The sequence below is a fragment of the Corvus hawaiiensis genome, chromosome 4 (genome assembly GCF_020740725.1).
Source record: "Corvus hawaiiensis isolate bCorHaw1 chromosome 4, bCorHaw1.pri.cur, whole genome shotgun sequence".
Lineage (NCBI taxonomy): Eukaryota > Metazoa > Chordata > Aves > Passeriformes > Corvidae > Corvus > Corvus hawaiiensis.
The window spans coordinates 65860697-65873701 of NC_063216.1; the positions used below are offsets into that span (position 1 = coordinate 65860697).

Genomic DNA, 13005 nt, shown 5'->3' on the forward strand with positions numbered 1-13005 from the left:
CAAGGCCAGAACTGAACACACTGGAAAATAATAAAGTTATCAAGGGCAAGAAAAATTATCTACTGCTTTAGCTGTGGCAGTTAACAATCATATCAATGTAGATAGATGGTATGAATGAAAAATTTCTGTATAAAAGGTCCCTGTGTCCCACTAGAGGTCTAGCTAAGCCCCTTCATTGTGAAAAATCTAAGCCTTTGCACAGGATTGACTCTGTTGGTTGTCTTTTAGTAACAGCCAAATAATTTTCTTGTCTGTGATTTTTTCCTTCATTTAGCCTTTTACGCCTACCCTGTCCATTGTAATTATTCAAAGTTGTGTATTTTCTATGTAGAAGTTGTGGATCTGAGATCATATATGCAAAACCTTTTACTTTTCGTAAGAGTACTGTCAATTTTTGGACCAGTCTGAATTTTTTTTCCCCATCTCAAAAGTAACTGATTCTGAACCATTCACTGAAGGACATCATGTAAATGGCTTTTTCTGTGCATGGTAGTCACATGCTGGAGAAGATTGAAATAAGTGGGATATCTAAATACGAGGTCAAAATGCTTCCAGGTTGTAGCTGCATAACATTCAGAATTCCTCTGATCAATACTGTTTATGAATTAAATTTAAAAATACCAGATCATGCAAAATGATGAATTTGTGCTATAGAAAAGCATTCCCAAGTGCAATTTTTGCTTAAAAATTCTTTTATATTTACAGAGAAACTGAGCCATACAAATATTTTTAAAAGTTTTCACTTCTTTAAGGCTATTTATTTTCTAAAAAAAGAGGACTTGAATATTTTTGACAAATATACACATGGTGTTACGCTAACAAACAGCCATGCAACATGTATCTTACATAATGAAGAAATCGAATATATAAGACCTACTCTATTTAACATATATATTGAAAATATACAGTCTCGCCAATAGTTAAAAAAGTTTTTCTTATTTGGCAGTATTTTTTTACAATTTGTTCAAATATTCCGTTTGATGTGTTTTGGTGAATACTGAAATCTAGTCAGTGACAACCTGAGGTACTAAACATTTCTGCCTTACTTCGTTGTCTTCAAAGGTAATCTTTTTGTTCCTTTTAGGCTCTATCCATGAGTTGTGTATTACAGCATTATTTGGCATGGGATCTGCTTCCACTATTGAAACAACTCGCTTTTTCATCTTACTTTTCAGAACTTTCTGAAACTTTTGCCTTGTGAATGCGTAAAGTAGAGGGTGAAATATAGTTGTTCCATATGCCATTACTAGAAAACATAATCTCAACTTTACCAAAAGGTCACTTGGGCCCAAACATAAGATAGTGGTGTTTAAAACAGAGATGGGTGTCCAGCAGAGAAGGAATGTTGAGATAATCAGAAGGGACATTCTGAAGACTCTCTTTTGCCTTTCTCGTCGCTCCCGGTGCCGTTTTACAGCTCGGCGTAGAGCAATTATAACAGACACAGAAGTCCTTACACCAAAGACGACATTTTTGCCTGCACTGCTGTGGGACACATCCGTAGTCTCATGCTGAGTGGTCAAAGAAATAGTTTTTTTCTTTCTGTTTTTCTTCTTTTGTCCCGTTGTAAATCTTGTACCAATCCGAATATTTAGGGCCTGGAGTATTTTGGTGTATGTAATTAGCATTACTATAACAGTGAAGAAGAATATTGGAATCTGAACGAGAATGTGGTAGTACATTCCTAGTTCGGTGTGGTACTCGTTTGTACTCACACACAGAAGTGTCTTATTTTCCCAAGTACTTGCACTTTGAAGACTGAAAAAGTTGACTTCAATGAAAGGAATCAGGAAGGAAAAAAGTGAGATGATCCATATTGATGTCATTAATATCACAGCCCTTCCCATGGTCAGGATTCGATTAGCAGGTTTTACGGAGATGTCGTATCGGTCCAGGGTGATAGCGAAGACGTTGATTGCAGTTGAAACACTTGCAAAAGAGACACAAGCCTCATGGAAGCAGCAGATGAGAGCAGTGTTACTCTCCAGTGAAAGCAGAAGGATAACTATAGTTAGAGGAATACATCCCACACAAATTATTACATCAAGTACATGAAGGTTCATTGTAATTATGTTACTGACAGAATTGATTAAGTTGGATTTCATACAGTAAAGTACCAGCACGGTGAGGTTGCTGCCAAGTCCCAAAACAATTTCTAACATCAAAAATCCAGTGAGAGAAACTTGAAAGCTTAATGGATATGACAGTGGTTGGTACATGTTGGTATCAATGTCATCAATGGCATCTCGGACTGTGATGTTAGATTCAGACTGCATGTTGACTTCCAGAACGGGGGAGAAACACATTCTTTTGTTGCAGCTGGTTTTTCTCCTGAAAGGTGAAATAAAATATGGAACTATTTGATTTCTTTTTTTAGCACTTATTGTAGATAAATGCTGGGGAAGGAGGAGGGAGGAAAAGCAACATTGTTACCAAACTCTTCATTTACAGTATGTTTTGAGCTTTAATTGGCATGGGCTCAAAAGCCTGAAGATCTAGAATAAGGTCTTTCCTTTTTAAAAGAAAGCAGGATTTGCTTGAAAAAAGAAAAAATAGTGAAAAGCTTCCACTTAGGGAGGCAAGCCTTTGTTTATAGTGATGTGGTTTTTCACAAAGGGCTCATTTGTTGAATAAACCATACTTTGTGCATAGCCTTTGTATTTCTCTGAGGGTCATTTTAGAAGAATGTTGTTAAGTATTAACAAATTAGTGATCAAGATCATTTTAAAAAGCTCTTGTGGAAAAAGAAAGGAACATGGAGCACTGTTGCTTATGTATCATAAAAAGAGTGTTTAAATTATTTATGCCAATTTATCCACCTCTTTCTTATGAGGTTTACAGTAATGTTGTGGACTGAAATGTGATGTTCTGTAATTCAGCAGATTTTTACAGAGTTTAAACCTTCTGCTCATTTTTATCATTTATGCATCTATGTGTATGATGCTTGCTACTACAACAATTTTATATAAGTGTGTATAATTTCAAATGCAAAACTTACGTGGGTTTGGGAAATTAAGTTTCTTATAAAATACTACATTTCCTTTTTCTGATTTGAGTATTCAATTTCTTCAAGAAATCAGTGCCTACATAGAATGGAAGAGTAATTTTATTCCAGAATAGATTTAAGGGAATAATTTTAGAAAATAATATTTAGAAAGAAAATTGTGTCTTTTGGGTTTTGGGGTTTTTTTTTGGAGTTTTGGTTTTTTTTCCAAACTGCAGTTAAACCCAACAGATTTACATACATAGCATGTTTCTCTTAGGAATAAGTAAGGATCAAAAAGGTATTTATTTTGTCTAGCAGATTTTTTATTTTGTGTCTCATCTACTTAGTTTTACACATGCCAGTAAGTTTTAAATATATCATCTGCATGTAATATGTGGTGTTCGTGTTATTTATATTGTCAGCCAGCTCTTGAGTTTGTAATTGATTGAATAAATAAAAGAGAGGTTATTCAATTTCTTGTTATGATACTGGAGAGTTTTTTTTTTTTAGGTAGCTTTAAATTTAAGAGGGGACATATTTGGCTTGAAAATAAGTTTGAATGTCGACCTTTGTTCTATTCTGAATACATTAAAGTAGATAGCACTAAGGTGAACAGAATTGAGCTCTTTTAAAATGAAAGTATGAATTAAGCACACTTGGGATACAGTATGCAAATGGATTTCATCTGCAGTTCTGAAAAGCCTCAATTGAACAATACTATTAATTGCAAATTGTATGATGAAAATTCTTGGTATTCTTCAACAGTTATTTCACATGTGCCTCTTAAATAAAAAATATGTAAATTAGAACGTATTACTCTCAGGTGTGAAATGAAACAAGAAATATTTCAAAAGCTTTGTTTCATTTCTAATTTAGGCAACCTCTATCCATCTTACATTAACCCTCAGGAGTATGATCTCCTCTTGTATGCTGTCCTGGCTGTGAATGGATTTCAAGAAACCATTCCAAATGCATTTCTGGATAAATGAAGTTCTTTTCTATTAGCAAAAGCCAGGAAGAAATCAAAAGCAGATCTGCTAAAACAAATTACAGTCTCACCCTAACATTATAGCAACTGAGATTTTGTGAAAACAGAAAACCTCAGATGTGTTAGGTCATCATGAATAGATAGAACATCACCTCCTTGTTGCATTGCCTCGGTTTCGGGTGCGGGGAGCAGAGCCATGAGGGCAGCAGCTCGTTCACCCAGCGCCGCGCGGGCAGAGCTGGGGCACCTACCTGTTCTCTGTGCCTCAGGGGCCTGGCACAGCGTGGCAGCAGCTTGGCAGAAACTGATACATGGTGTCACTGAGAGATTTTTGACACGCACTGTAACCTGGAAATCAAGTGGTAGCTGAGCTCTTATTTCATTTCTTGCAGGTTTTTTTGTTTTCCTTTTTTTTGTTCCTGCAGTTCAGCAGCAAAAAAATCTGATTAAACACGGGGACTTCTTAATTGCCTCAGATACTTCTACAGACCAGGGCATATTCTGTGTGTCTGTTCTGAGTTTCAAGCCAGCAATAACAAATAAACCTTCTTTTAAGTGATGTTAATTTCCTTCCCCTGTTGCATTTTGTAGAAGCCTGTTTTTATTTTCCAGGTTTAAAGAAAAATAATTTCTGATCTCTGTTTTCAGAGTGTGTGGACATCCTTTAGTTTATGGTTGCGTATTTCTTTCTGTAATATTCCTGCTCCTTACATTTGAGTGATGGCTTAGTGAAAGAAGTTGCTATACATCATAAAATCCAGTTCATGTGCTTTGAGAGTAACCATGGGTTACCTAATTTGGTTTATTTTGATTTAAGGAGAATACATAACATCATAAAATTGAGAGAAAAATATCCATTAGTCATTATGACAAGTAAGTTATTTAATGAGTAGTATAGAAAAAGCTTGGTTAAACCTTTATTCAGCTTGCTGGTGAAGTATGCATATTCTCCTTTTGGGATTTCATGTTTCATTGTCTCTTCATGCATCAGGAGTTTCCACAATTCTGGTTTTAAATTATAAATCCCTCTTTAAGAAATGCTCACCATTTTAAGAATCAATCATTGCACTCTTCTTTTAATGAAAATCTGAGCAGATATGTTAGTCTTCCATGTATATTGTTGAAGTGTCATGCACGTAAATGGTAATGCAAGTGTGTTCCATGTTTTGTTTTTAATTCCTTTATGTCTTAAGAATACATTTTAGAGATGCATCCTGCTGCTCGTAGGTCATACAGCTACAAAGATACTCGGTCAACTGCATTCTTCATATTGTCAGTTGTAAAACTGAATTAGTTGCTGCATGCCCTTGTGAAGGGGAGGAAAAAAAAGGTTAAAAGTAGGGCTTATAATTTCAAAAATAAAATAATGCAAGAATATATTTTCTAATATCACTTATTTCATGGAATAAAGGATCTCTAAAACTGGACCTTATAGATTACGTAGAAAATCAGTTAGCCTGCTCTCTATTTGCCAGTAGAATCATATTCTTCTGTCAGCTTACATGAATTTAGGTTTTTTGGACAAGTTTCCTGTTCCCCAGATAGTGCAGGTTACAAAAAATCCTGGCTAGAAGCAACAACTGTTGGGTGTAGAGTGTGGCTAAAGCTAGAAAATGTAGTTTATAGCTCTGGTGAGCAGGTAGTTTATACCTACAACTCTCGTGTCTTTTAATGAGAAACTGAACAGAGTTAATGAGCCTTTTATAAAATATGCTTTTGTTTAATTTGCACACTGTTGTAATTTCCGTTCTTGAAATAAATGTTTAGCAAATCCATGCTTTTAACAAATGTACAGGATAACGAAAGAAGTAAGTTTTAAAAAAACAACAAAAAAGGGGGATTTCTTGAGCAATCAGAGATTAGTCATATTAGCCAACCTTCATAAAGCAATAAGTATACACTAATTACAGACTGTCTGATCCTTCGAAGAGTAACTGAATAAATCTGAAACGTATTTAACTGCCAATATTTGGAAATACTGCTAAGGGAGGAAAAGCATATTCCCAGCTGCTTTATGTGGTTGTTTTCCTCAGTACTGTATGAGCTCAAACTGTACTGTCTTCATGTTGTATGAACAAAACAGGTTCTTAATATTCTATAAGACTTCCATACTGAATAACATTTTTCTATCATTATATTTTTAATGGGGAAGGGGAAATAGCATTTAAATATTTCCTGGTCTTAAATATAACAATATATTACTGCTTAATATAAGTTGAATCTGATCTCTTGCCTTTTTTTCTCCAATTTTTACTTTGGTTTAATGTTGCTTATTCTGCATATCATAATAAGGAACAGGTCTTACCTCCACTAAAGATTTGGTAAATTCTCGATGCAGGTGAAGCAGTTCCAGGTTGGAGGGATTCATTTTGTTCACTTGTTAGCAGAGTAGAAGGGAAAGAGGGTAATAAGCATATCTTCAAAAAATGACCTTACTGAAAATTTGTGCCTGTACTGTGCCATTGTTTCAGCATACTGCTAATGTATACAATTGCTTTAGTTCTGGTTTACAGGCTGCTGCAGTCTCCCACTCTTCCTACGGTAGAATCAATAAGCATCTGAAAATACATAATGAACGTAATTTAACATACTGAAGGCTTCTTGTCTCCTGAGACACCACTGAGATTCAGGCTTTCTAAAAAAGAAAAGCAGTGCTTCTGAGAGGAAAGCTTGCGATGGGCAGCTTTTGCAGAATGACAGCCTACCTTGTCGCTTCTCCTCACTGCAGAGAGATGCAGTGCATTCACTAATTTTGATTGGTCAGTGATGTTGGGCTTAAATTGTGCTTCATATATGGGATTGATGCCCTCCCTCCCCCCGATTTATATAAGGATTCTTTTATAAAAGGACTAAATTTACAAATGATTTATGAATTCTGGAATATATTAAGGGTATGCCTGTTTTATTTTTACCTTTTCACTCTTTACTTTGTGTACACTGGAAACCACATGGCACTGAGAAAAAAAAAGGGATTAAAGGTTTATTACTTAAAAAGCTTCCAACAATCTATATTTGAATTTGCCTACTTTCCATTTCTGAACCTTTTAGGTGTTTGGGGTTTTTGTTTGATTTTTTGTTGGTTTGTTTGTTTCGGTTGGCTGGTTTTTCTTGTCCTAAGAACATTCTGAAATAATACTGCTCTTTAAGCCATGCTGAATTTCACCGTACATGTTTACATGCAAGTGGTCATCTAGGTCTTGCAGCAATAAGTTGTATTCAGGACAACTTGGTATTGACATGAATATTAGGGAAATTTATGCTAGGATGCACAGAGATTATTCAGACCTTGATAATTATTCAGATGTGATAATTCGGTTGATTCATGATCAGAAAAAAATTATTTTTAGGATCCATCACTATGTACAATGTATGTATAGTTGTGGAGGTTATTAATTTTGTTGAAATATAAACGTCTATGTTCCACATGAATTTTGCTAGAGACTTCACAGGTTTTTGTAAGGATGTCTTTCTTGCATGATGTTCTTGACCTTCACTTTGCAAGCGATGTCTTAATTTTCACTTTTTATTTTGTAACTTATTTCTGAATCTGTTCTGTCAGTATGAGCAATGCTCACAACCACATAATGAGAAGTGTAGGACAGTATCTGTTTTAATTGGTACTGGTGCTGGAGATAAATTCAGTATAAACCCCAAAATACTATTTTAAAAATTGGCTTGCTGAAACAAATAGTTTAAGAATATATGAGTATAAAATTTCCTGTAGGTAGTTTTTAATCTCAAATGAACGTGGGGATTTTTTTCACCGTGATTTAAAAGATTTTTAAGGTTTTTTTGTAAAGTGTGATAAAGTACTAAATGTTAAAGTAGAGTTCTTATATAAGTAACTGTGTTAAGATGGTAGTTTGGGTCAAATTTTGATGGGGTCCTCTGTTTTTAGGTTGTTAATGCAAATAAAAAATGCAGTTGTGTAACTCAGATGTCTTTATTTCTTCTCTTTACTTCTTCTTTCAGCTAGACATCCAATATATTATTTATCTTTAGGTAACAGCATGCTTTATTTATTTTTTAAAATGGCTTTGTATCCATCTAGCATGCTTCCTGTTCTATACTCTTTTCCATTCAGAAACTATGTAAATAAAGATTGCCAAAACTTTGAACAGAGATCAGCAGGTACCAGCTGGGTATGCTGAGTAGCAGCTGATTGAGCCCTTTGAGCTGTCTCTGTGTCGTCTGCCTCCCAGGAGCTTGAAACCAGTGATACCAGCATAGCTCCTAAGGGTGATGTGATAAAGAGGATTCCTGAAATGAAAGCATAAATACTAATATATTAAAGAGATTTACTTGCTTCACTTTCAGTATGACTAAGGATAAGTAAGGAAGCCTGTCTAAATTTAAACAGATGAATCTCCATCTCCCTTTCTAATTCTTCAGTGTGTCCCTGAACAAAGATGGAGGTATTGGATGATCTGTACTGTTAGAAAAAGATGTACACACGGAGGAAAATTGTAGCAGGATTTTGGATATACCATGAATATATGGTTCAAATGCAGGCGAAAGGGTCACAAAAGATTACCTATATGACAGGAGGTGATATTGGCAGAAGTTTTATCTGCAAAAAGTGTTTGAGAGGATGATAAGGAGCTGAGTTGTGAACATATATTAAGCTTAAGTTTCTGGAGAGAAAATCAGGAAAAGAAGCAGTACCATATGGAGGCAATCAGGAGTAGGTGGATGGATAGACATGCTTATAAGCCACTGCTGTGCAGATGCTAGTTAAGATGGTGTGAACAGATGACATCATCCTCAAAGGGTAGATAGGGAAGAGTGGGCAAAAAGAGCCATGTGCAGGCACCCAGCATAAACAGAAAATGTGCTGTTCTTATACCTGTTTCTATATCAGTACAGAATGAGAGAAAGAATTTGACTGGTATTTTGGCTTTTAGGGTAGTGAAAAATGGGATGAAAAGGTAATGAGAAGGTAGAAGTATCAGGAAACAGGAGTCCTAAACCAGGAGACTGATGGTGAAGGGTCTTAGATTTGAGAATGGCAACACAAGGGGAGAGGGAGATCCAGATGGTAACAGAGAATAGACTGTGAAGGGTTGAGGCTGCTGGGTCTGATGTGAGGGAAAAAGAAATGCGAAGAGGCAGGAGCTTGAAGCAGAGTGGAGCATAAGGGAGTAGAGGCATGTGCATGTAAAGAGACACTGGGTGCACAGGGATAGAGATAATTGCAACTGCCATAACATACACCCCTGTAGTACTTCTAAATTCAATTCAGGAGGCATAACTGTATGTGAGAATATGTTTTTCTGTTTTGCTGGGAGCAGGAAGTTGAGAAATTTGCAAGTTGTAGTGTATTTCTTGGTCCTCTTCAGTCTTTTTGTCTGCTGTCTTGCTTTCTACACAGAGGAAGTAATGTCCCAACATTGACTGTTGGTGCATTCCCAAATGGTGGTAGGTCATCTTTAGATCTGAAGGTCAAAGCTCTGCTGTTGTGTTGATAAGATCACCCTGAATGCAGTTTCCTGAACTGCAGTGTTTTAAATAAGCTTAGTTTGTTTAGAAAGACTTATTAGACTTGCAAGGTCTAGCAGGGCCAAATGAAGAACCCAATTCTATTGTTTCTCTATCAGAGTCCTTGATTTTGGAAGTTTAGCATTCTTTTAATGTGTTTTAGGGTTTAACTTTATGTAAACCTACTGCAGACTGTTTTAACATCCACGTGTCATGGATCTTCATGAAGATCTTTATTGGCACATTTGGGAGACTGTGTCTGCCCTTGTTCTCTGCATTATTCTTTTTTTCATCCTGAATACTTCAGCAACACTTTCTTCCTTTGTACTGCACATCTTGTTTCCTAGTCTGAATCTTGCTGCTCATTTAGTGACTGTTTAGAATTTTACTGCTTTTGGGTCTAAAAATGTCATCTGTTTTCGTATTTGCTAGAGACTTGAGATGCTAACTCATACAAATTTTTTAGTGCCAGATAGTGTCTTTAGACCTCAAGTTGCTTTAGAAAATTAATATTGGGTGATTTTGGACATCCTGCTCTGGTGTTATTGTTCAGCATTATTTACATGGCGCATCTGCACAATTCCAGCTAGATAGGTCCTCTGTACCTCTCATTTACTCACTCTGAGGAGTGTGATGCCCAATTCTAACATAGCTCTTCTGAATATTTTATGATTTGTATCTGTTCTAGGAGCTTGTGATCCATATCTAAAATTGTTTCTTACCTTGTTATATCTCAGTTTCTTCAGTAGTCAGTTGCAAAAAACTTGTTAGAATGTTGTTGAAAATACAGTAACTTCTACAGTATCAAGGAAGAATAAGCGGTGGATAATAGCTATTTGGGTTTGGGAGTTGTACTGATGTGCCCTGGTTATGCTGAATTTGTAAATGTGTTCTGCTTTACCTGATACTGAAATTATGGCTTGCTGGTCTGGATCATGCTGCAGGATGCTTTTATGTAAATCTTGACGCCTGACCCATACACAAGGTCTAGTCATAAAGGTTTTTATTATTATTTAGGAGTGATATGCTGAAGAGATGACAAAAATTCTTTAGAATTTGTAGATAAGTACCACTCTGACTCAGATGGTAACATGGTCTTTTTTCCTTTTGGCTCAAGTACTTTATTCTCATTTCTTTAAGCTATAGAGAACTGTTCCAAAGCTATTAGTCCTTTTCTGCAGCAAGGACTGACATCCAAAAAATTAATTTTCCATTCAGTGTCTTAGCCTTTATGTTTATTTTCTCCCTTATTTTTGATTGCCATACAACTTGCTTTGTTTAGTTATTTTTATAATGACTTATTTCAGTTGGGTTTTGTGGGGTTTTTTTTTCCACTTCTCTAACATTCATGTTTCCCTTGACAGAAAACAGTCCTACACATGGGACATTGTTGATCTTGGTTCCGCCACTGTAGAATTACATCCCTGGAAAAATCTGGATTTTCCAGAATAATTATATGTTGTTTCACTGTGCTTCCTCTTGTATTTGCAAAGACGAAGACCTTTGGAAGCAACACAAAGACATGTATTTTAAAATAGATATAAAATAGTTCATATGTAAATGTTATGTATAATAGTCTCTATATTTTACATGTTTATATATTTTATATATAATGTGTATATATTAATTTTCAAGATGCAGAGTTAATGATAGCATAGCAGCTTAAGTACAGAAAAAGTAACTATTTTTGCCATGGAATAAGAATGTCTTATAAAGTTCATTTGGGTTTATATAATTGTTAGGCATAGGTTATTTGTTCAGTAATATTCCATGTTAGAACAACTGTTGACCTTTTTAGCACTGGAAGGTTCTATACTCATGAGAAAATATGTAAGTTAGAGAATGTCCTTTATCTATTAATACCAAAAATGTATCTTGTTTTAGTTTTGCACAATGAGGTGGCACCAAAGAAAAACTGCAAAACCAGTGCTGGCTATCACTCATATGTAGGGAAGGCATCCTTTTTGTATCATGACAATAAATTGGGCTAAGTGGTACAGCTAAATCACGGTCCTAGTACATTATTGCACAATTATTTAAGCATTTTAGTGGAAAGGGAAAAAAACCCCAACAACCCAGTATCAGTTATGCTCAGGAGGGAATTATGGCTGGTAAATTTAATAGTAATTTAAATAACATCAGTCTGACTTCAGCTTTTCTCCATTGAGGTGGTTTGTCCTCTAGTATAAACATCCATGATGAGTGGTGCTGTATGTTGTAGTAGTTTTTGGCAAGAGTTTAATTAGTGACTATACATTTCAAGATGTTTTTTCATTTTTCTTTAAAAATTGTAATATTGCTGTGAGTTTAGTTTCTCCTTCATTAAAATTGTGCTTTGACTGTTCTGAGAACTTGAGAGGTTTCTGCTTTTGTAAAATATTCTTAGTTATAAGTTGGTAATTGTTACTGAATTTTAGTGAGGATTTTCATTATTATGGAAAGGCTTTTGGAGTTCTGACATCGTATCTTTTGTACTGCTCTGAACATACAAATAAAAAAGCCACCTGCTCACCTTGTGTGAGCCTTGTGAAAGTGTGCCTGAAAGAACGTTCATTCCCAAAGTTGCAAAGTGGTTTAGCACAGTAGCTGAAATGTGCTGGAGCTGGAGTCCCGATGTCGTGTGGCTGTAGAATGAGGAAGTACTGCCTTGAGATTGCTTATCTTTCTTTCATTAAGATATTTTGTATGTTGGAAGAAGTTTTCAGTGCTGTTCCTTGCTGCTGGGTGGCTGTGTTGCCCAGCACCTCCAAGTCCAGCTCCTGGCAGCTCTGTGCTCATGCATCGCACAGCAGTCTCAGTGGAGACGTGTCAGGAAGTGTTCTGCCTGGCTGATTATGTTGCATTGGATTGGGAGGCAGCTGAACTTAACATGCAGGGTTTAAACTTTAGGATCTGGTTCAGGATTCTCCATCAGATATCCTTGTTGTGAAAGTCATGCCTAGCCAGGTACGCGGGATGGGCAGCAGCAGGAGCAGCGCTAACTGCCCTGTTACAGTCCCCTGATGCAGGAATTTGGTTACACACCTTCCTGCTGTAATATTCTTTAAGTGGAATTGCTAATTTAAAACAAAATGAGAAAACAAGACGATTTTTCTCTAAGAGTTATTTATTCATCAGAGATCTTGGATAGACTTTGTTTCTAGTAATTTTGCAAACTAGGAAGGCGGTACCATTGTCTCTTAATTAAGACAAAGTGTTCACATGGTGTGCCTAGTAGCGAGCATTCTTCTAGCTGAGATTAAGAGACAAATCTTAGGATCTTAATTGTCCTGTACTAAAGAGTGAACACATAGCTATCACCTGTCATGTCCCTTTAATTTTGTTAAGATCACCCTCAGCGCAGGGTGACTTCTTATGTGTCAGTCTTGCTCAAGTAGCCGCTTGGCTGATTTGGTTTGGAGGCACTACAAAAAGTGTGTGAAAAGGATCCAGTAGGCTTACTAGCCTTAAGATCAAAGTTCAGTGACCACACACAGTAACTCTGCATGTGACAGGAGCATGCTTTGCCTTCTTCAGACAACAAAATAAAACCTAAGGACAGTATTTAGATCCC

At 36.1% G+C, this 13005-nt stretch overlaps 2 protein-coding genes across 6 annotated transcripts in view; one reads left to right on the forward strand and one right to left on the reverse strand.

Moving 5' to 3' along the window:
• Positions 1-13005, forward strand: part of COG5 (component of oligomeric golgi complex 5) — a 185353-nt gene that overhangs the window by 31618 nt on the left and 140730 nt on the right. The gene's annotated exons all lie outside the window — the stretch shown is intronic.
• Positions 725-6756, reverse strand: GPR22 (G protein-coupled receptor 22). 4 transcript variants are annotated; one of them, XM_048302621.1, is made up of 4 exons: positions 6680-6756; positions 6280-6532; positions 4226-5280; positions 725-2331 (listed from the first exon to the last, which is right to left on the reverse strand). In XM_048302621.1, the coding sequence occupies exon 4, from the start codon at positions 2304-2306 to the stop codon at positions 1005-1007; it is 1302 nt and encodes a 433-aa protein (XP_048158578.1). In that variant the 5' UTR covers positions 2307-2331; positions 4226-5280; positions 6280-6532; positions 6680-6756; the 3' UTR covers positions 725-1004. The 4 variants fall into 4 exon arrangements, with proteins under 4 accessions (XP_048158578.1, XP_048158579.1, XP_048158577.1 ...); XM_048302622.1 differs by lacking the exon at positions 6680-6756 and having other exon boundaries at positions 5020-5280; positions 6280-6673; XM_048302620.1 differs by lacking the exon at positions 6680-6756 and having other exon boundaries at positions 6280-6673.

Bases quoted from the DNA above. Each gene is read 5' to 3' on its own strand.
- GPR22 (XM_048302621.1), bottom strand. From the start codon at position 2,306: ATGTGTTTCTCCCCCGTTCTGGAAGTCAACATGCAGTCTGAATCTAAC.